The sequence below is a fragment of the Onychomys torridus genome, chromosome 3 (genome assembly GCF_903995425.1).
Source record: "Onychomys torridus chromosome 3, mOncTor1.1, whole genome shotgun sequence".
NCBI classification, from domain to species: domain Eukaryota; kingdom Metazoa; phylum Chordata; class Mammalia; order Rodentia; family Cricetidae; genus Onychomys; species Onychomys torridus.
Genome location: NC_050445.1, coordinates 29689189 through 29713110, shown reverse-complemented (window position 1 = coordinate 29713110; position 23922 = coordinate 29689189). Strand labels below are relative to the sequence as shown.

Below are 23922 nucleotides of genomic sequence, written 5' to 3'. Positions count from 1 at the left end.
TCCAGCATTCATTCTTGAAACACTGTGTGTAGCCGCAGATTCTAACCGTAACTGCCATGAGGTTCGGAAAGGATACTGGGCCCACTTTAAGAATTTTGCTCACACGCTGGGCCCTTTAATCCCAGCACAGCCAAGGCTGTTACACAGGGAAACCCTGTCTTGGGGAGGGGGGACGTTTTACTCCCTAGTTTCTTCTAAGGACTTGGGCTTCATCGTCTACTGCTTTGTTCTTTAGACATCCATAAAATACCCACATTTAACAACAGGTATACAGACGCTCAGCTCTGTAGAGGGCATCATGGGGGCGGGGTGAGTGTCACCTCCAGGCCTTTACACAAGCAACTGACAGTTTTAGAACTTTAAGAATAATTATAAAAACCTTAGTTCTTATAAAGGGCATTATTAGATATGGCCATCCCACTTAGCTTTGCAACCAGTGTTACAGTTCACTCTCCCGAAGGTGAAACTGAAATAAAAGTTTTAGAGTAGAAATAAACAGTGCATATATATCACTATATAATGCCACATAAAATTCCGATAAAGAGGGGTTGGGGATTTAGCTCAGTGGTAGAGGGCTTACCTAGCAAGCACAAGGCCCTGGGTTCGATCCTCAGCTCAAAAAAAAAAAAAAAAAAAATTCTGATAAAGAGATTTCCGAAACAAATCGCTTCTCTAGAGTCTAGAAGTTTCCTGTGGGGATCAAGGGTACACAGTCCTGGTTCTTTGACTTCAGTTTCCATTACCTGGAGAGTGTTTTTCCAACTCCGGCCTCTCAAAGGCCTGCTGCAGTTCCCGGTGTCTGTCCTCATCCCTGTGGTAAAAGCGGCATTCAGCCCTCGGGCTCTGCTCACAGGTGGAGGCACCATACTTGGTAAAGGATCACAGCACACAGGCTCATGTTAAAATGTGAACTTTAATTGTAAAAATTGGGGCTTTTTTGTAAATATAGTTATTATCAACCTCTGCACGTAACTTGGTTCAGATATATACAGATATGATATACACAGGTGTCACTTGTACCACAGAAAGAATCAATTCAAGAAACATTTACACTTAGCCTCAGGGTTAAGTCCAGCTTTCTTCAGGTCTGTAAATACACAATTGGAGACAGAGAGAGGATACATCGCTCTGCGGTAGTACCCAGAGCAAAACTTACCAAATATCCTTCTGACTTTGTCGTATGAGGTAAAGACTTGAAACAAAAATAGATTAGGGTCTCTTATTGCTATAACTCTTAGGCTGGGGTTATTACTCAAAATAGGTTTTTACATTTAAGGCAACAGGGACACTTACGTTTTAAAAAGAAAAGAAAACAACAACTAGGAAAACAGATTTCCTTGGTTACAACTATTTCATTTTCAGGAAAGGATTATATTCCAGACTTATACAAAAATTTAACCAGCAAGTTTTGGACAAATCAAGGAAGTTGTTTTTGTCTACCTCCATCTCAAATCCCAGAAGCCACTCCTGCTGGCAGTTCAGGAGCCCAGAACCCCCATTTCTGATGGCTGATGTGGGCACAGCAAACACAAAGTTCGTTTTCCTAAAACTTTTATGTATCTTTGCTTAATTTACCCAGATACAATGTCAGTTAAATATATTTGCTCTGTGTGGGCTTTTCACTTTGAAGTTCCATCTGTGCACAATTTATAAAACCCTATTCTTTCCCCATAAGCCCCAGCATCATTAGGAAGCAAAGTAAACTCACAGTAGACGAGGCAGGCACCTGTTGCAAATGTAATAAACCCTCTGCTGTAAACCTTTCAGAAGTTAAGTCAACATGGTTCTAAGAGCCGGGGCCATGTTGAAATTCTAGACTAAGTTCTAAAAAGACGAAAGCAGGGTTTCATGTCTCCCATCTTCATTTCTCTATAGCACCAGAAAGTTCCCTACTCCTTTTCTAAATTTAAACATCACCCGACTTCCAGCGGCTACAGTGAATTAAAGTGCCAGGTAGAAAGCCACCTCCCGTTTCCACCCTCTCCCTTGACCATTGAAAGATGGCATTTACCACCTCTGTCCTGGAGCTTTAGCCAGGGTTGGTGCCCATCTCATCCCTCCCAGGCCAACTAGTGCTGCTGAAGAAATACATCAGAGTCTGTGCTCAGGCTTCAATACACTGTCATGGACAGGGACACCTCTAAGGGCCTCAGCTGCTATCAAATTATAAAGCTGCCCATTCCGTCTTAGATTATAACTTTGCAATTCCTTTCCATTTCAACACTTCAGAACTCAATTCACCACTCAGTAACATTGGTATAAAAATAAACTTCCGTTTCTCATAGGAAAGACATTACCTTAATTCACAGTATTTTCCCTACAACACTCAGTACTCCAGTAGCTCCTGGGAACAGAGGTATATTAGCAATAAAGTGGACTAGTCAGAACCCAGGACTTGGGTATAAAGGAGTCCTCAGCTCCTTCCTTCCCGCTACCTGAATTAGAAAAAGATTTTCATGAGAAGGGCTAAGTCTGGGCCTGCTGAGGTAAGCCCATGGGCCTTACAGGATCCTCACCATGGGGTGGAACTATTAGCTATGGGGGGGGGGGGGGCTGGACTGCTCTCTGAATCACAGCCGGCTAGCCTGGCGGTCTAACGGGAAGACAGCAGCCCCTGGAGGGCCTGGTGGTCTTCCTACAGATGTTCTTGTCAGTTTTCAGACTCTTCTCATGGTAAGTCAAGTTCACCGTGAAACTCGGCATCACCCTATAGTTCTACTCATTCACACCCTGTATCCCTCCTTTACCACTGCAAGGTCCATCACACTGGACCTGGAGAGGGCGCCTCAATCCACTCTCTTAAACTCCTTGTGCAGTTTAAGAGAAGGACAGTTCCTGAGTTCCTGAATCCCTACGAGGATAGTGTTTGCCACCAGAAGGCTAATTGGCTACCACCCTTGAAAAGTCTCCTGGAAGTCCCAGTGGAAGGCTGAGTTCATTTTTACCTTCTCACTGCACTGGTAGGCTTTCAGTGCCTCTAGATAGAGCAAGTTCATCCCCCTAACCCCCCAAAGGAAGACAGCAATTAGCTATGATTTAATTTACTTTTATCTTCTAGCTAAAATATGTTAGATAATTATGTAAGTGAGCTTTCCCATGAAGCACTTGGCATTGCTGTATCTGAGTGTCACTCTTGCCTTCCCTGTGGTTTCCTGTGGCTGTTTCCAACCAGGTAAGGTACAGTTTTAAGTTCCAGCTTCTCTCCCATAGCCAGGGTGGGTGGGAGGTGTGGGAGGCAAATGCCTCCTGTCCACACTGTACTCCTCCTAACTGGAGGGACCATATGGGCCCCAGGTAGGACACTAACACTGGCCTGGATGTGGGCCCAGCACAGGGAAGGCTTCATGTTCAAAGCCAAAGCTAATTGAAAACATCCACTTTAAGAGGCCTTTGTTATACTTAGTATCTTATACTTAATATGAATGTCCACAAATACCAAACCCCAATTTCGGGCCCCCTGAGGATTGTTGTCATTTGGAATTTCTTCTAACTTAAAAACAACTGAGTAGCCAGCAGTGTAAGTCAGCAAGTGCTTCTGGGTTGGCACACGGTCCAACCATGGTACAGAGATGGGATTTAGTGTTCCCCAGAAGGGCTGTGCCAGCCTATTCAGGGATCTGATGAGGGCCACCAGCAGAGAGGCAGGACCCACATCTGAGTTTTTAACCCTGTTCCCTAGAGGCCAGTGGTAATAAAACATGCCTGACTCTGTTGACGGTCAGACCTAGAAAGTCGTTACTGATGTGAACTAACTTCTTCCAAATAAAACCAGGTGGTTTTTCAGAAAGTCTTTCAAAAGAGTGACAAAAAGCCAATCCTGTGGCTCCTGGCTTCTGTCATCACTGTGGAGGGGTTCCTGTATTGTCTACAGACGTCTTCCCTTTAGAGGGACTTGCAGCACAGGAGGCAGGCTTGCATCTTCTCACTGACACTCGGAGCAGTCTGCTATGACGTTAGACTTCACACCAACACAGACAGGGCTTCGTTTCTAAAATATTCCCTGAAGCTGATCAATGGAGGCCAAGGCTGCAGAGGTGCTAACAAACGTGCTGTTTGGCCACACAGAGGCCTGTGCCAGGTTCGGGCCCCAGGAGGATGCTGGCAGGGTAGGAAAGGACTGAAGGAGATGTTGAATAAGAAGTTCTGCTCAGGGGTCAGCTAAGCCCAGAACCTACGTCCTAAGACATGACATTGTCTCTGGGTTGTATTCCCTCTGGGGCCACCCATACACTGGCCCTCTACATGGGTGGGTGGGGCACAAAGAGACCAGGAAAACAGCAGCTTAGTTACAAAGGGCCCACAAGGCCCAACTTAACAAAAGCCAGCCTTTCTCATCCTCGCTATCTTTACATCAGCACAGGAAACAGTGTTGGCAAGCAGAAGGCCCTAGGGAGGTTCTCAGAAATGGGCTCTTCCTATCTCTGGCTAGCTACCCCCAACTTGGAGCTCTTAGAGATCATTAGAAGAAGTGTTGTTTCATCAGCATCAGATAGACCCTGTTCAGTCAGCCCTGGGGCAAGAGGAGAAGACAGCCATAAGGAAGAAGCAGGCGAAACTTCAGCCACTGAGCACAGCTGTGTTTTTGTAAACATGTTACTGAAATGATGGCTAAACCCACATTGCAGAGGAGAAAAATCTATTAGCTAAACAGTTTATGTCAATGCCTAAACTAACTTACATATTTACAGAAAAGACTCATCAGTGTGGATTTGCATCTGCACGTGCAAATCCCTTCACTCTTGAATTTTTTATCAGGGAAACTACAGTGAAAATACTCGAGTTAAGCAGTGAGCCTCTAGAACCTAGAATTGAGGTAAGAGGCACAAGCCCCTCCATCCGAAGTTCTCTCTGCTGTGGAGATCAGCCTGGCTGCTCTTTGGATGTTTGATGACTAGCTAGCTATTCACATATTACGAAGGCAGGCAGGAAGAGCATAGGAGGAGAAATCATTACTGAAAATATAAAATCTCAGTCAAAATCTTTAAGGAGACTAGCGTTAGAACTGGTTTTCTGAGTATAGTTAACAACTGCCCTCTCATCTAATGTCTCCTCTAGTAACCTAGCAGTCACAAGTGACCCAGCCCCAAAGAACAAGGCGACTGACTGCAGGCTCTGTCCTAGACCAGAGGAAGTGGGCATGGTTGTTAGTCTGCAATTTCTTGGCAGGGGAGGCACTGTTATATTTTCCCTGTCAAATCTGTTAAGTCTATGGATCCAATTGCTTAGCCTAAGGAATGTTGTCTCTGCTAAAGGTAAGTTTGTGGGAGTTTGAAACTGGTTAAAGACCTGTTCACACCATATTCCAACCTCTAAGTCAACCAGCTCGGACCCTGGCTACATTTCAGAATTCACTAGAAGTATCTGCTTCAGGACTGTGAACAATCCCTTCAGAGAGCTCTCAGAGAAACATGAGATTTCTTCCCTTGCCTGTTTAAACCTGTTATTCCAAGAAGATGTTCAACCTTCAAAAGAGACTCAAATGTGAAACAAATTTACCTGTAAGCTCCAGGGCCAGCACCAACCTTCAGAATCCACTAACCCATCCATCCCAAGGGGACTGGAATGCGGGGGTGGGGGTGGGGGGATGTTATATTGCTCAGTCACCATTCCCTTACTTTAGGAAGGACCTCAAGGACTCATTCTGATTTTCCACTTGCCCTGCCATTCTGTTAGAGACACCGTTTTCCTTCTCTGTGGCCCCTACTCCAGTCAACCTAGAGTCATCCTAACCTGACCCCTAGCACTTGGTGACGGTGAAAGGTCATCTGATTAGTTTCTGGTTTTAGGCCGATGAACATCTAAGGCCACACTAGGATGCGTGGTTATCTTACTCTTGTATGCAACAAAGGACGAAGACATACAGATCTTCTCAACCGTTCATCCCGGAGTTTGACTCACTCTGACTGGCAGAACGCCTAAGACCAAACCCAGAGCAGTAGTGGAGACAGTAGATTCCTGTGTCCCACCAAAAGCTACAAAACCCAGGTGGCCTCACCTCAGCCCAGGGCTGACGGGGAGAGAGGAAATGGCAAACATTACATGTGTTGGAAAGTATAAACAGTCCTTTGTATCAACTTAAACCTGAAGCCGCTGAGGGCCTGGGGTGCACTCCAGGCTCTTGTCACCCCACACGAGCGTCTCTCCACCAGTCCTGTCACTCTTCTTAGGGACAACAGGGGTTGTCAATGACCAACATGACATCGATGCCATAGGCCTCCAGCAGGTCCATGAGAAAGCTCCTGTCTCCCTGGGGGTCCAGTCCCATGCCTCGGGCATGCTCTGCTGTGAGAGTTTTGTCTTGACTGGCAGACACCTCCAGTAGAGTCTGAAAAATCCGGTTATTTTGCTCTAGGAAAAACCTGCATTTCCAAGACAGGAAAGGGAGAGAAGACAAAGCAAAAAGGTCAACCAGATAGCCCAAACATGCGGAGCCCAAACTTTGTAAGCCTTCCGAACTAAGTCTACCAATTTTTAAAGGGGGTGAAAGTTAACTTGTTATTAGACTGAATATCAGCAAGGAAACCATAGGTAAGAATCCATAGGTAAGAATCGCCGGATAGAGAAATCTGTATGGATGATGGCTGTTTAAACCTATTATTCCAAGAAGGTAGTCAGCCCTAAAAAGAGACTCAAATGTCAAACGAACTTGCTTGTAAGCTCCAGGGCCAGCACCAACCTTCAGAATCCACCAACCCATCCATCCCAAGGGGACTGTTTCCCTGTTTTAAACACAGCCTCCCGGAGAGCCTCCATAGACACCTTCTCTCCATCTGTGTAATCATCAGGGAAGAACATGATAATGCAGTTCTGGACCAAGACTTCAAGCAAGAGACTGAAATGCACATTCTTCAAAGCCCTGACTGGACCCACTGCGGTTGGTAGCCAACAAGCCTGGCTGGAGAGCCCAGGGCTCTGCGCTGGCCTTGCAGCCCTAGGTCACGGATGCTGTACACAGAAAAGGGGAGCTCAGAGGAGCAGGCGCAGGAACAGGGCAGTTCTGAAGCCCGTGCTGTGAAAAGGGGAGACAGGTGCACTCACTGAGAATGGCACAGCTCACAGCACTCAGGGGTGTGTGTGTGGGGGGGGGGGTCCACTCTCCTTGGAGGAAGAGGATACATTAAAACAGGATTTCAAAGTCACAGCTTTACAGCCATGCTGAATGAGTAAATGAGCTGTGTTTAGAAAGGCATTAATTCAGCCATGCTGTTCTGGGGTTCGGCGCTTTCCACAGACAACAAAATGACTTCTTTGTCACACCTTGACAAGACTGTGTCTGCCCATACACACAGTGTGCGTGCATTAGAAAGTGGACTCCAAAACAAGATAAACCTATGTGAGGATGCCTCCATCAGAGTTAGGGCTTCCAGGGAGATTTGTTTCTACTTCAATTACAATTCGGCTCTAATTCTGAAACAGGACTTCCTGTGGTTGCCTGAATGCAACGGGTGTTGAAAGGAGCCAGCCCTTTCCATGGTTACCAGATCTGGAGGAAAGAGATTACCCTCGATTCAAGGGTTGAATGTCCACACGATCTCATAATACTCGGCACAAGGAACTGGTCCTTTCGGAGGAGACAAGTGAGAGGGTGGAGAGATGGACAGCTATGTGGTGACATCCTGGATGCAAATGTTCAACAAGATGCATGTTCAGGATCTACATTTTCTCTAGGACCTGCCCCTGTCTCTTCAGCCACTCTGGGTTCACCCTTATGGGTTTGCAGGGCTACCTCTCAGGGCCTAGAGCACAGAGAGCCCTGAGAATAAAGGGCATCCTCAGCGGCAGTGGGTTGCATGGGAGGGAAGCAAGGTGTCTGTCCATAGAAGTTAGCACTGAAAGGATTCCCAGAGCCCCACAGCTGCTGCCCAGGCCAACTCACAGCACAAAGAGGTCTTCTTCACAAGGGTTGTAGTCTCCCTCAACTTCCTGGGAGTATAAGAGCATCTGCCTGTGAGAAGGGAGAACATGATCAGACTCTAGTGGCTACTGCATCCAACTACATGACTGGCAGCAACCAAGCATCAACAATGTCCATCTCTCAGGAAGCCCCACCAGGCAGAGTCGGTGCCAAGCCAGAGACTGGGAAAAGAATGAGCAAGGCTTGGGCTCAAACCCAGGATCTATGGCCTGTTTTGCCAATAGTACCCCACCTTAGTCAAGTTGCTGTCTTGTCTGACTGTACACTGAATGGGGATTATAGGCTAACTTTCTCTCCTAGGATAAACAAAGAATTCAGAGTTCCACCAGACAGTGTGCATGCACCAGTTTCCTAATGGGTCCTGACTATGTAGATACTCAATAAATGGCTATTCCAAACATATATGGGCAAATCTAAACAAGGTCTTTTGGGGTGTTTCTGAAAACTAGCACTGTAACTGTTGCTTCACAGAGTTTCAGATTCTCAAGCCAATAGAAACCACCCCTATATGTCTGCTACCCTGCAGTGAGGGCAGTATACGGAGATGTCAACCTCCTAATGTACAGAACTCCCCTTGACTTCCAGGCCCTGCTCCCCACCCCCTGCTTTTAGGAACGCTCAAGGAAAGGAGTGGCAGAGTAGGCTTTTCCTAGATTTCACAGAGCCATCCTGCATCCTCCTGACTGCCCTCCAAGTCCCTGGTCCTCATAGCACAGCACTGGCCAGGCCTGCCCTCACTAGCACACATGGCGTGGATATGGAGGACCAGCCAGGCTGCACTCACTGGCACACATGGCGTGGATATGGAGGACCAGCCGGGCTGCACTCACTGGCACACATGGCGTGGATATGGAGGACCAGCCGGGCTGCACTCACTGGCACACATGGCGTGGATATGGAGGACCAGCCGGGCTGTACTCACTGGCACACATGGCGTGGATATGGAGGACCAGCCGGGCTGCACTCACTGGCACACATGCGTGGATGCGGAGGTCCAGCCGTCTCACCTCTGTTCATTGAGCCGGCGGTACTTCTCCCGGTCTGCGCTGTTGATCTTCAGCAGGGGCTGCAGGTGGTCATGGTGTGTCTTTACATTCTGGTTATCCACATAAACATCGTATAGCTCCCGTTTCTCCTCAAATATCTTCTCCGTGGTGCCTGTGGAGCCCAGGATTAATGAGGTAACCCCAAGGGGCCACAAAGAAAGCCGCCCCAACCCTACTACAGGACCAAGAGTCCAAGAGCCTGTTTCTGAGAGGAAAGGGTTTGGACACAGGGAGAGGAGGGGTGGGCCCCATACTCACAGGCTACATAGGACACCTCGACTTCCAGGCTCTCAATGTCAGCCACGTTCACATAGAAGAAAGGCTTCGACTCGGGGATGGTGCCCCCAATGCCAGGCAGTGAGACATTGGCCAGACAACAGCAGCAGTACACTGCAAGGGGGAGGTGGGGGGAGGAACAGCAGACGTGAGAAATTTCCCCCCCTGTTCCCTCTCCTCCATCCACCCAAGACCAAGCAGGTCAGTGCCACCAAACAGTTGACCTACATGGAAGCTGCTACATTTTGTTGTTCTTGCTGAACCCCACACTGAGGCCTGGTCCCTAGTGTGCAGTAGTACTGAGAGATGCAGGATCTTTAAGGTGGAATTATGTCATAGAGGTGCCACCCCCATAAAATGTTTAGTGTAGTCTGGAGATACCGAGTCAGATATCTCTAAAGCATGTTAAAAATGTCCCATGCTCCTCTTTCATATGTGATCTCCTCCACCACGGGACCTTCAGAGGATGACCAGATGCCAGCATCCTTCTCTTGGACTTTCAGAACTATAAGTCCACCTTAAGAATTCCCAGCCTCAAGTGTTTTGCTAGGGCAATGGGAAGTTGTCTCAGAAGCCGGGGAGGGCTTTGTTGGGGCTACCTATCCTATAACCAGGTGGTCTTGGAAAGTCTTTGAGGGACCCACTGCAGAACTTGATATCCTGAAGGTCTCACCAGCAATTTACCATCTGAATTTCTCTCAATGGCCTGACTTAGACTTTGGTTCTATTGACCTTGCCCTTCCTCAATGTCCTGGCCTGCTGGAACCTCCCGTCCTCTGGTCCTCCTCTCTCCCTCATCTCCTTCACTTTCTTACACCACTATTTGCCAACCTCTTATAACTGACACCTTCATTCCCCACTCTCCAGGAGATGCCATCCATCCCAAGGTTACTGGATAGGCTTTACGTCACTCTCAAACCTTCTTCCCAAGCCCAACTATTCCCCACAGGTCCTGACCCAATCACACAAGTGCCTGCTGTACACCTCCCTGGAAATGTTTCAAGCAGTACATACCCAAGTTAACTCCCCACCAGTCCTTGCCCCCCCCCCATTTTGGTAGCCTCATCATCCTTGTCATCCTAGACTCTTTCTCAACTCTACTGCATATTCTGGTCAATCTGATCCAGTTTACCTCATCTCTGGTTTAGCCCAGACCCTCATCTCTCCCCAAGATACAAAGGTGACACCCCATCTGTCTTCACTGCCTCTAGACTCCACATTCTAAACTACAAATTTAACCAGAAACCTTGATCCCACTGATATGGCCCAAACCCTTCCTAACTTGGGTAACAACCGAAGGAGTAGAGCGTATGTACTGGGCATTTAGGCAGAGCCCCTCCCTCACTTGGGCTCCTAGTTACCTCTGTAGCACACGACGCCCACAGGTGGGGGAGAAAATATCAGAATGCGCTTTCGGAGTAAGGCAAACTTCCAAAGAATGAGGATTTGTTCTCCAAAGAACTTAATAAACTGAGACATGCAGCCAGCTGGGTGTGTGATCTGGAAACACACAAGGGCGGGTGGACAGCTTGTTAGAGTTTGTCACTGTGAAACAGCCTTCCATGAAAACTCCAAAGTAACATCAAGCATTACGAGATAGTTGCCTCCACGCAAAATGGTACCTGTGTTTGATTTCTCTGATGCGCCAGCTCCCCTGACAGAATGCAGTTTGAATGTAAGAGAAGTGCAGAGGAAACGGCTGAATTTCATGATTTAAATCTCAGCAGTCTGAAAGCTGGAGAGATGGCTCAGTGGTTCAGCACGCTTAATGTACAATCCTGACAACAGGCATTCAGATCACAGCAACACATTACAGGCATCCTACAAACACCTGCAACTCCAGAACCAAGGGATCCAAGCTCTCTTCTGGCCCCTCGCTTGTGTGTGCCTATACAGGGCTTTCGAAGGTGGGAGTCTTTAAAGTATTTACTTTTAGAAACTACCCTTGAAGATACAGTACGCCTCAATGAGAACATTCAACACAAAAACACTGGGCACCGTACATAATAAAATGATGAGCCAACAGACTGAAATCGCAGGGACCTGGGGACTACTGTGCACAGCAGGGTATCTGTGGTAGTCACAGGCAGGGAGGGTCCAAGGGTCTCCTGACTACCTCTGGTATACTCCAACTGTAACCAGCTTCCTCTGAATGCTTCGCCCTCCTGCAGGGCTACCTTCTGGAAGGACTATGCTAGGGTCTCAGAGCATAAGCTTGAGAAATTACACCCCTGCCTTTGCCATTTCCTAACACAGAAGCCTGGCAAAGTGAGCCTATGTTTCCAGACTGCTTTCCTAGTCCATAAAACAGGGAGACCAGACCATGGGTTACCTCACCTGGCTTAAGAACCACCCGAGACAAAACACAAGGACTTACTAGAACTAGGAACAACCTGTGACCGGTGTCACTGGCAAAACAGGCTACAAACCAGATACCTGTGAGTACTTCAGAAAGCCTAAGAGGGCTCATCCGCCCTAAGGCAGGCAGGCTAGAGCAGTTCTGAACATAGGCAGCTACCCCAAAAAGAACAGTGAGTTTAACAGGCTGAGAGCTGTGGGGGTGACCTAAGCCTGAAGCCAGCCCTGGGGCAGCCCCTGCACTCTGTCTCCACTGGCTGTCCTTCATCTTCAGAGCTTCGACGGGACTACCTAGACCAGGGATCTTCCTTTCCAAAGCAACCTACAACCGCTACCCTGACACCATTCACCGGCCCCTTGCTGCAAGCAAGGCCATCCTCCACTGAGCATGACCGCTGTGACTCTTGGCCTGTTTCCTGTACACTTCATTCGATCACCAGGGAGAGAGGGCCTAGCTGATCAAGGCTGGTCAGATCTCTGCGAAGTCAAAGGGCAGCCAGACAAGGGAGCTAGAGCACTGCCCCTTCCTTCTGTCACCTTTAGGCCATTGCCATGCGTGTGCCTGCCCTGCACAGAGACCTGACCTGACGGGGGTTGTGCAGGTGTGTCCTAGAGTAAGTTATTCTAAGTTCTCATCTTATTGTTCATTGTGGATGCACACGGCCATTAACTCGAGAACTATCCCCTGAGTGGTTACTTTGTGCCAAACTACTAAGTATTCTACTTTCAACAATGAATAAAGACACTCAGGCCCCAACTGGGACAGTTAACTGGTGGCAAAGCAGGTCAAAAAGCAGCCAGAATACAGCCTGAGGTGACAGACTGGTGGGTAAGGGCAGCAGCTGTTGGGGTCAGATGGGAAGGTGCTGGATTGCATTTTGGGAGATGGAGACGGCTTCCTGAAGGAAGTGATACCTAAGCTTCAATATAGCGAATGAATCAGAAGGCCACTGTTTTGGCAGAAGAATGAGTGTATATAAAGGCCTGGAGATGAAGGTCTGGAGAGATGGCTCAGCGGATAAGAGCACTGACTGCTGTTCCAGAGGCCCCGAATTCGATTCCCAGCACCTCCACGGCAGCTTACAACTGTCCATAACTCCAGAGTCCAACACCTTCACACAGACATACATGCAAGGCAAAAGATCAATGCACATAAAATAAAAATAGATGAAATTATTTGCCACGCAGTAGTGGTGCACACACCTTTAATCCCAGCACTCAGGAGGCAGAGGCAGGCAGATCTCTGTGAGTTAGAGGCCAACCTGGGCTACAGAGCGAGTTCTAGGACAGGTACCCAAACTACACAGAGAAACTCTATCTTGTAAAACCAAAAAAAAAAAAAAAAAAAGAGCCTAGAGATGAGGGAATGCTGGCGCCTCAGGTCCCATACACAGGCCTGTGCCTGAAGTGAGGGAGAGCAACCCCAGCTGAGGTCAGCCACAGATCCCATAGTCTTCCTCACTGCACCCTGCTCAGGTGCACAATGAGATGGGTGATATTCTCACTTTGATTGGCATGTTTCTAGGTTCTGAGCTGGTTTCTCTAGATCTTTTACAGAGACTAATAAAAATTTTCCCTTTTGAACATGTACATGATATTTCACAAAAAGCAAATACAGTTATAACATATATGGCCAGTATCCGTGGAAGGCTGCTTTCCCAAGACCTACTCCCCAGACACCAAAATCTGTGAATTCTTGATCTCTTATATAAAATGAAGTAATACTACCATGTAACATACACAGTTCTTCCCATATACTTTATTTAAATCACCTCTAGATTATTGGCATACCTAATAGTCTATAAATGTCATGTGTGGTGGTTTGAAAGAAAATGGCCCCCAAAGTGGGTGGCACTATTAGGAGGTGTGGTTTTGTTGGAGTAGGTGTAGACTTGTTGGAGGAAGTATGTCACTGTGGAGGAGGCTTTGAGGTCTCATATATGCTCAAGATAGTCCCCAGTGTTATGGACCACTTCTTGTTGCCTGCAAGATGGAGAACTCTCGGCTATTTCTCCAGCATCACATCTGCCTACATGTCACCATGTCCCATCATGATGATAATGGACTAAACCTCTGAAACTGTAAGTGAGCCACCCCAGCTAAATGTTTCCCTTTATAAGAGTTGCCGTGGTCACAGTGTCTCTTCACAGCAATAGACACCCTAACTAAGATACTATGTGATCATTATGCAGCACAGTCTGCAGAATAATGAGAAAAAAACAAAGTCCGTTACATGTTCAGTACAAATGTGTTGCTTGACTCTGTGGAAACGGAACCACGAACACAGGGCTAGGTTATACCTCCTCTAGGGCTATCATTTTGTCCAAGCCCTTTCTGCATTATAAACAGAAGTACCGCCTTCCCTGACTCCTCATACTTCACCTTGCTCTCAGGCCATACATACAGGCATCAGTAATCAAGTATATGTTCACTCACATTTTTCTGTCTTCACAGAAAACACACATAATATATATAATAGTTTTGTCTGAGATTATTCAACAAATTATGATCATAGTAGGTACAGTTTTCTCCCCTTGTTACCCTCATACAAAATAGACCTGGTAGACCTTTCCTGTCATCATCTTATGTTCTGATTTATTATTCATAATGGTTGTTTACTAAATGGACATTCTAGGTATCTACTACTTGAACAGTGGTGAATTACATGGTCATATGTATATATGTATACACATGTGTACACACACACACACACACACAATTCTGGTGTTTTCATATCCAACAGAGGAGCTACTCAAACAAAAGGGACATTTATTTTTTATTTTAATTGTTGACATGCTGTTTTCTGGAAAAGGACCCCCCCACACATTTGTATCTTCAGCCTATATAAGTATCTTTCTTTCCATCACATCTGGGAGGGTCTGACAGGTCTGTTAATGAGTTGCCTTTAATGGGGCAAAAGCCTGTGGCAATTATCTTCTCTCTCCTTTTGTCCCTCTTTGCCTATGGGGAGAGGAAGCCAGGAACATTCGGGTCAGATGTTGGCCACCTTCCCCTGGGTTTGGTGATAGCTGAGTAACATTGCTGGGGCTGACAGTGTTCAGTTCAATACACTCCCCCAAACCCCCTGATCAGCCTGTGCCCCTTACCAACTGTCTCTCAGCCACGTCACAGGGTCAGGAAATCCTCATGCTATGTCTCTGGGACTCCCGGGCCACCTAGTCTCTTGTTATGTTTTCCTAATGGGAAGCCACGCCTTCAGGAGGAAGGAAGAGCTTCCTTCAATGCCTAGCTGCTGCTGATCCTTCTCCAGCAGCAGTGAGCATCTTTCTCACCAGCTTCCAGCCTCTCTCAGCTCTCAGCACAGCTGGGCCGTCCACTTAAGAAGTCCTGGCCTCAGAGGCCCAGTGTTTCCCTCAAAGACCCAAGCACAGGCTGCGACGCTCCTTCCTCCTCCCAAGGCTCTGATCCTGATTCACTTTTCCTTGTGCCCCAGCCCTAAATATGGCAAGCAACATTGAAAGTGGCCCTGGTATTTACAGCCTTGTGCAACCCCCTCTTCCTTTTGGGGAACTTGCTTCTAACTAAGAGACTATGCCTATGTTGCGGGCCTTTCACTGCTAGGATTTGGTTACAAAGAATTCTGACTTAATTTTGCTAAGAGTCTCTTTTTGCTGACCTAGATGAAGCAAACTGCCAAGCTGGAATGTCCCACTGAGACTGAGAACTGAGGGAAAATTCTAATAGAGGCCTTCAGTGTAGCATCCCTTAAGAAACCTAATCCTGTCAACTTCCATGTGAACTTAGAAAAATGAAAATCTGCCCAGTTGGGTCTTGTGCTGAGACTCCAACCCGGGCTGAAACCTTAACTGACGCCTCTCATAGCAGATCCTAAATCTAGGATTCAGCTAAGCCCTGACTGGAGTCTTCATTCACAGAAACTGTGGGATCATATAAGCACACTACTTCAAGCTTTTAATCTTGGGTGATTTGTTAGACAGCATAGCTGGCCAATACAGGGTAGAAACTGTTGTCTGAGATTACTAATCTACGGGGTTACTACCGAGTTCCTATCTTGAATTACTTTTAAATACCTAACATACTCTCTTGGTTTGCTCATAAAATCTTACTACTTTTTTTTTTCTCCTTATGACCAAATGACATAAAAACTCAATCTCAGAGCTGGAGAGATGGCTCAGAGGTTAAGAGCACTGACTGCTCTTCCAGAGGTCTTGAGTTCAATTCCCAGCAACCATCTGTAATGAGATCTAGTGCTGTCTTCTGGCCCACAGTCATACATGCTGTATACATAAAAAATAAATAAATCCAAAAAACAAACAAACAAACTCAATCTCATTTAAGTGCTTGGCTCTTGGCCCATCAGCACGTCTGTGTTCTCTTGTCCACATCTCTGCAAAAGCAGTGAAGGAGGGTAGGGAGTGGACCCTGGCTTTGGCACAGTCCTGTGTTTAAATTTTCCTGGTTTCCTAGCTGTAAGGCCTAAAGCAATTCACTGAACCATTCATTGGTAAGCCTCAATTGCTTTCAATAAAAGCAAGGATAACAAAACAAAACAAAAACAAAAACAAAACAACCTTACTTTAAAAGAGTCTTGCAACAAGTATTGATAAATTAATAAATTAGCAGAATACCTAACTCATAGGCTATGCTCAGAAAATAGAATCATGCTCCCCCATCCCCAATCAACTGGTCTGGAATTAGCACTCCTTCTTTTCCACATGGTCAAATACTTTAGTGGCCAATGCCTGTCCTGTGATTATTTGAATGGAAATGGCCCCCATAGGCTCATTGGAAGTGACACTATTAGGAAGTGTGGCCTTGTAGGATTAGGTGGCCTTGTTGGATTAATGTTGGAGGTGGCCTTTGAGGTTTCAGAAGCCCAAGTGTCTCTTTAAGGCAAGTGTCTGTCTCATTAGGGCCAGTGTCTCCCTTCCTGCCACCATGCTTCCCACCATGACAATAATGGACTAAACCTCTGAACTGTAAGCCAGCCCCAATGAAATGTTTTCCTTTATAAGAGTTGCATGGTCGTAGTGTCTCTTCATATATTAGAAATCCTAACTAAGCCTTCTCCCACAAACTAAAGCATGATTTCTTTACAAGAGGAGTTCTAAGTTTCACTGAAGTATCTTGTGCCCAGCCACAGGAGGAGAGGGAAGAGGATTCATATTCTTAGACCCTTTTACATCTTCTGAACACCTATTGCACAGCCAGATTTCTTGTTAATATTAAACAAACGTGCTAGTTTGTTTTGGGAAAGGATGCTACAAAATTTCCAAATAAAATAATGTCAAAATACCATAGCTAAGAAAGACCTTGTCTGTTCATCAGACTCTTCATCTTTAGTTCAGATGTTTGGCTTTATAATAGCAGAAGCAACCAACACAATTAAAGGCATCCTCCATCCTAGGAGTCCACCACAAGTGGTCCAGCATATATGGCTTTCTATGATTGTAGAAGGCTCTAGGCGGCATATTGTTTAAGGTAATTTGCCTTATGGTTAAATGAACCCAAATGCTTATATTTAACCCAGTTCTAAAAGCAGAATTCCATACAAGGCTGAGGCATAATTTCCTTATCATTTAAAAACTAATCTACAACAACTATTCCCAGACATGTGAGAGAATGGCCAGCCTCACCTTCATCTCAGGGTACATGTAGCGGTGGATGGAAGGCAGCCAGTAGACAGGTGGTAAGCTGCCACCCCTTCCGGGGCCAGCATGGAGAACCCCTTTCTTGTCTTCATAGAATGCAGCCAGATGAGAGTAATGTCCCGGCATCTCCAGCTGGTGTCTGTGTAACACACATGCACAGTGAGCAGCTCTGCCCAGCACAACTGTGCATCTCTTACCCAAAGAGCTAAAGGCCCAGGAGGTCTGGAGCTGGAGGTTACCTTCAAGTCTCCATTAGTAGTAGAGAAGATCTTTATGCAAAATTCAAACATGAGGCCTGAAACTCCTCGACGGCATGAAATACGTTCAAACAAACAGGCTGTGCTGAGTGTCTATTTCTTGAACAAGCTATGCTATTCTGATCACATGTGCTTCTCAGAGCACTGTTTATTGTGGGAAGAGATAACCTGGAAAACCATACACTCCCTGCCTACAGCTGCTTTGCTTTGTGTAGAATGTGAGCATGCTTGTGTTTGGTGCTGTTATTAGTATTCCAAAGAAAGGAAAAGTAATGACTGGAGGCCACTGGGGGCTCACACTTTCACATCAAGTAGTAATCCAAGTGAATCAGAAACACACACAGAGACAGACAAACAGACAGACAGACACACACACACACACACACACACACACACACACACACACACACACACACTCCCTGCAGGCCCCTCAGTTACATCCTGTGCTCAGGCCAAAAGCCTTGTCAACCGTTCCCTGAATCAAGAAAATGAATGACTTTGAGGACCCAGAGTATTTGGACAATGCAGAATCCTGCCTCCAAGCGAAGGCATCATGTTTAACGGAAATGTCAGAAGTTGACTTTCGTTCCCTCCCCAGAGCTCTGCTGGAATCTCGGCCTTTACCTTGGTACCGTCCCCTCAGGACCAGTATTGGCTCTATTTGGATGGTCTTCACCAAGGCGAATAGGTTAAAGCAAGGTATTTTGAGGGAACCCTGACTCAGTGTGACTTAAAAGGGGGAAATTCGCATACACTTGCAGGCTTGTGGTAGACATGCGAAGATGAAGGCAGACATTGAGGGGATGCAGATGCCAGGGAACCCAGAGACGGGCAGCAGAGCACGGAGCCAGGAGAGACGTGGGAAGTAACCTGCTGACACTGACAACTTGGTTTCCAAGTCTCGATCTCTGAACTATGCGACAGGAAGTTTCTTTCTTCTGAGGTACCCCGTGACAGACCCTGTCAGACTGTCCCAGCACATGAATAGACGGATGAATAAAAAGCCCTCTCAACCCTGGTTTCTTTTCCAATGACCACCAAACAATTGAAAAGAAGCTTCAGGGAGAAAAAGGGACATCATCGATTATAGCTGAAACAACGCTGATTACAAACAGGCAACCCCTGCTCCTCCCATCCAGCGACCCACCAAGAGACCGACTCCACGCTGTAACTCCAACTGCTCAGAGTGACTGCCAGCACTCAGTTGTAGCACAAATCTTAACAGGTTTTATTACTAAAATCAAACCTGAGCCAGGTATTCGGGTGAAAGCTGGAAGATCAGAGAAGCAGAACAAGCCACAGCCACCTCACCTCGCCAGTTCCTCAGCTCATCCTATTTCCTCAGACTGGAAGCCTCTGTGTCCTCATCTGGAATGAATCTCAGATGAACTGCTGCTCCAAAACCTAAAAGCTTAACCAGCTCTAGTTCCTGGTCCTCACACCTTATATACCTTTCTGCTTTATACCATCACTCCCTGGGATTAAAGGTGTGAGTCACCATGCCTGGCTGTATCCTTGAACAGATGGATTTCTGCCTCTGGAATGCTAGGATTAAAGGCATGTGCTACCACTGCCTATTCTCTATGTTTAATATTGTGGCTGTTCTGTCTCTGACTCCAGATAAGTTTTAGAGTGCACAATATTTTGGGGAACACAATACCACCACACTCAGTGACAAGGTGAGAGCAAGAGACTTTGTGCACAAGTCTGTATTAAAAGCAGTAAAATCGCCTCATCATAGTACTTAAACAAGATATTACTACTAGGCGTGGTGGTGCACACTCCCAGCACTCCGGAGGCAGATCTCTGTCAGTTCAAGGCCAGCCTGGTCTACAGAGAGAGTTCCCAGATAGCTAGGGCTGTAAACAGAGAAACTGTGACTCAAAAAAACTAAAAAGTGTGTGTGTGTGTGTGTGCGCGTGCGTGTGTATTACTAGCTGTGTGTGACACTGTATACATACATATATATATATACTTATACTCCAAGAACAGGCTAAGGCAGGAGAATCATAAACTCAAGGTCAGCCTGGATTACACAATGGAGCCTTGCTTCCTCCCAGAGAAATGTTTAGAAAATAATTACTAAAAGTAAGTGCTTCTCTCTAATTTTAGGGTCTGGAAAGCTTGGATTCAGGAGGCAGCCATATGTTAGCTGTGGTGACCAAGCCTAAGGGTACTTACAGCAACTGCTGTCACTCTTAGAAATGCTCCTGGGCTGCACAGGAAATCCTTGGTGGCTCAGGTCTGGCGAGCTGTTCTGAGAAGGCACAGGGTTGTGGGTACTCTTCAGGGAAATGTGTCCAGTTTGATGAGTAGGTAAAGTTCAAATGTGTTTGAGTTAAGATCCATTTTCCCTTAAAAGCCATGGAGAATCTATATATTCGGTCTTAAAAGAGGTCATTTATCCAAGGTAATTTAAATAATGCACCTTCATTTTCTTTTTGCTGATTTGCTACTCATTTGCTGGTCTCTCTACTCTGACTACAGTCAAGGCTGTATTTAGACCAAGATTCTACAGAAAAAGTCAGTACTATGAGTCTTTTAGACAGGAAGCCAGAGACAAGGCCATGGAAATGGCTCATCAGGTAAAGTGTTTTCCACTAAGCCTGATCCCATTCCCACACAGAGAGAGAAGTGTGTAGATGTAAAAAGAAAACAGCTCATGTCAGGACTCTGTCCTTGATGGCCTAAGGTATCCCTGCCTGCCAGGACAGAACAAGGCAGTGATAGGCAATGTAGAACAGAAGACAGATGCTCGGGCCTAAACAGAAATCCAGAGGTGAACGTTATCCAGCTGTCGTGTGGAAGCCTCAGAGTTTGAACACACTGGAGACTTTGCAATAGATCATCAAGCCATACCACCAAGAGAATCTAAGGGTACTAGAGCAACAGAGTGCCAGCAGACAAGGTGGTTTTCAAAGACGGAGACGATGATGAGGTTCAATAAGGGCAGGTCAATTAAAAACGACTGCACTGAACTGCATATCATGCCACCCATGGAAACTGCAGGAGTCCTGCTGTAAACAGTGGAGCTAAACGAGTCAGTGTATGATACTGCTATGAAGCGCCTACTGTGTGAACCTGATCAAGGATTCCCCTGTGGGAGCAGCCATGCTGGGTGGGATTCTCTTTAGGCCCACAGCCCCCTGCACTGATCGGGCACATGTGGTTATGCAGATGCCCAGGACAGAGACCTCTGCTGTCCCCAACCATACTCTGCAGTAACTCATCCAGTGTAAGAATCAGAGATGCTCTGTCAGCTATCACACTTTGCCACTCTTGTGGATTCCTTACTGGTCTGAACCAGTCTGTCACTGGGCTTAGTAAATACAAGAAAGAAAAAAAAAAAACAAAGCATTCTCATTCTCATTTACTGCTGGTTCATGGGGAAAGAACCATCACCATTCTGAAGGTGTGTCAAACATGTCAAACTGCACATGGCAGTTTGCCCAATGATTCCATTTCTAGGAAATTACCCTAAAGAACTGTTCACGAATGTGAATTTACCCAAAAGATGCTCTTGTCTATAGGTGCAAAAAATAAGAAACAATCTTAAAGCCCAATGATAATGGAATGGTTAAATAAATCATGACTTACCTATTATGACATGCTGTGAGGTTACCAGGAATGGTTTCTGAGAATTCTATTTTTTTTTTTTTTTTTTGAGCCAAAGTCTTTCACTGGCCCAGGATTTGCCTAGTAGGCTCGGATAGCTGGCTAGTGAGCCCTAGGGATCCTCCTCTCCACCTCCCCAGTGCTGGGATTATAAGCATGCACTATCACACCTGGCCTTTCACTTCCATGGGTTGTGGTCTACAGCCGGAGAGATAGTAAAGGTAACAACTGTAGATAAAATATTAGTGAGTCAGCATGGGACATCGGAAGTCAGAATGAATTTAATGCAGATTAGGTGGTGCAGAAATTAAGTCTAGTTAACTTACACAACGGTCCCTGTCCCACCCAGACCTTCCTCATACCTGTTCTCAAAGTCTCTCTCTCTCTATTTTAGCCTTTTTAATCAGCAAGGGAAAATGATACAGAAGCTCTTGGTGTACCCATGTGAGAGCTCCTCTACTGTTGTGTGAAAGTGCAGAATGGAAGTAGATAACATGCTTTCTCTTGTATGAGAGAGAGAACAATACGGACATGTATTTGTATACATAAATACAGAAGTATCAATTTTAGAAGACACATGAGAAATTAACAGTGATTAATAGAGTTCTTGGATGGATATGACAATTGGGGAAAGTCTGAGTTCATGGCACTGGCAGAGACTGCTTTCTTCTTCCTTTAGTACATAGAACCTCCAAAGTTTAGATGACTTCACCCATCCTGGAACTACATGTCCCCAGACTTCCTACGGTTGGGTATGGCCAGTGGCCAACAACTAGCCCACGGAATGTGCAGAAGTGATATTGTGTTCAAGTTGTCTCTCTCCTTCCTGGTTGAAATGTCACAGATAACAGTGAGTCACTTCCCATCATCACAGTAGGAGATGGATAAGACAGAAGGCCCTGCTCCAGGAGCTGGGTAAGATGGAAGGCCCTTCTCCAGTCACCACCCACATGGGAGCCTTTCTTCCCATCTGGTCTGGGACAGCCAGGCTACAAAGCTGGGGTTCTGACTTGTTTGAGCCACTGTATGTTGGGCTTTGTTACAGTAATTTAGCTCTATCTTAACTAAAGCAGAAGTTAGTACCCAGAAAATGAGTTGCTACAGAATCAAGAACCATTGGCTTAGAAGCTGAAGAAGAATGATTGGAAAAAGTAATAATAATAATTGCTGTTCAGGAAGAGAAAGCTGGTCATCTCTGTTAAAATCCACTGATTTAGATCTTGTGAGGCTGGGAAAGCCAACTCCTCTGTATCCAAAAGCAGTTAAGACTCTTTTACTCTTTCCAGAGAATTCTTGGGCAGATGGGGGAGCCAGACAATAAGTATAAAATGTAAGATACAGGGAGTACCATGAAAATGAAGGAAAGAAGGATGGACGAAGGACATGGACTAGCTTAGATAGAGCCTATCAACTTAAACTATGACCCAGGGGAGAGCTGTAGAGGCAGCTCCGTGGTTAAGAGCAATGGATACACAATCATGAGGACTGCAGTTCACATCCCATTACCCATAGGAAAAGCCTGGCATCCTATACAACTGCAAATTAAAAGGCCAACCTGGACTACAAAGCAAGATTCTAACTCAAAATGAATAAATGAATGAATGAATGAATAAATAATGCATAGAATGAAATAGTTTATATATATATGTCAAGTATACATACACTATACACACACACACACACACATACACACACATATATGTTGTAATTGTGACACATAAGGTCTGGCTATCCTTTATTTCCTGGGCTAGTGCACCACTGTGCCACTTGTCAAGCATATTTTTATCAAAGCACACAAATATATACAGCAGAAAAGAGGCTAAAATTTTAATGGTGTTTCCAGGACTAGAGATAAAATTTGCCAGCATTGTTTGAAGTTCAACTAGGTTACTCGCATCATGTGTTTTGTGTGTGTGTGTGTGTGTGTGTGTGTGTGTGTGTGTACATATATAGAGACTAAAAATAATAATAGTAATAATTTTTCTGCTTCTGTTACATATTCTCCTATTACCCCAAATAATAAGTGATTTGACCCAAAACAATTTTTAAAGTCTACCTGCCTACCTGGAGAAAAAGGTAAGTATAGCAGCTGAGTGTAAACAAAGATCACTTTCATGTCTGATTAAAATAAATTTGATTACTGGCAATGGTCGAGAGAAAGCCTGAACTGACCTACTCTGGTGATCAGATGGCCAAACACCCTAACGGTTGTGCCAGAAATCTTATCCAATGACTGAGGGAAGCGGATGCAGAGATCCACTGCCAGGCTCCAGGTGGAGCTCCAGGAGGGATTGTATGAGCGAGAATTATTGAGACCAAGATTGGAAAAAGCACAGGGACAAATAGCCAAACTAATGGAAACACATGAACTGTGAACCAATAGCTGAGAAGCCCCCAACTGGATCAGGCCCTCTGGAAAAGTGAGACAATTGAATAGCTTGAACTGTTTGGGAGGCATCCAGGCAGTGGGACCTGGACCTGTCCTTAGTGCATGAGCTGGCTGTTTGGAACCTGGGGCTTATGCAGGGACACTTTGCTCAGCCTGGAAGGAGGGGACTGGACCTGCCTGGACTGAATCTACCAGGTTGAGCTGAATCCCTAGGGGAGTCCTTACCCTGGAGAAGATGGGAATGGGGGATAGGCTGGGCGGAAGGCGGCTAGGGGAGGAGGGAGGACAGGGGAATCCGTGGCTGATATGTACAATTAAATTGTACAATTTTTAAAAAGTTGAAAAAAATAAATAAAATAAATTTGATTAAAATTGATGAGAGTATTAATAAAAACTGAAAGCAAATATCTTCCCCAGCTTTCATTAGAGGATA

General features: G+C 45.8%; 1 protein-coding gene across 1 annotated transcript in view; it reads right to left on the bottom strand.

Annotated features, from left to right (window-relative positions):
• Positions 1 to 894: 894 nt before the first annotated feature.
• Positions 895 to 23922, bottom strand: part of Dennd11 (DENN domain containing 11) — a 37152-nt gene continuing 14124 nt past the window's right edge. The window contains exons 4-9 of the mRNA XM_036181090.1: positions 17214 to 17367; positions 10599 to 10737; positions 9220 to 9351; positions 8923 to 9073; positions 7877 to 7945; positions 895 to 6359 (exon numbers count right to left, since the gene is read on the bottom strand). Of these exons, the coding sequence (XP_036036983.1) occupies positions 6164 to 6359; positions 7877 to 7945; positions 8923 to 9073; positions 9220 to 9351; positions 10599 to 10737; positions 17214 to 17367 (841 nt within the window). The 3' untranslated portion in view covers positions 895 to 6163. The remainder of the gene's footprint in view (positions 6360 to 7876; positions 7946 to 8922; positions 9074 to 9219; positions 9352 to 10598; positions 10738 to 17213; positions 17368 to 23922) is intronic.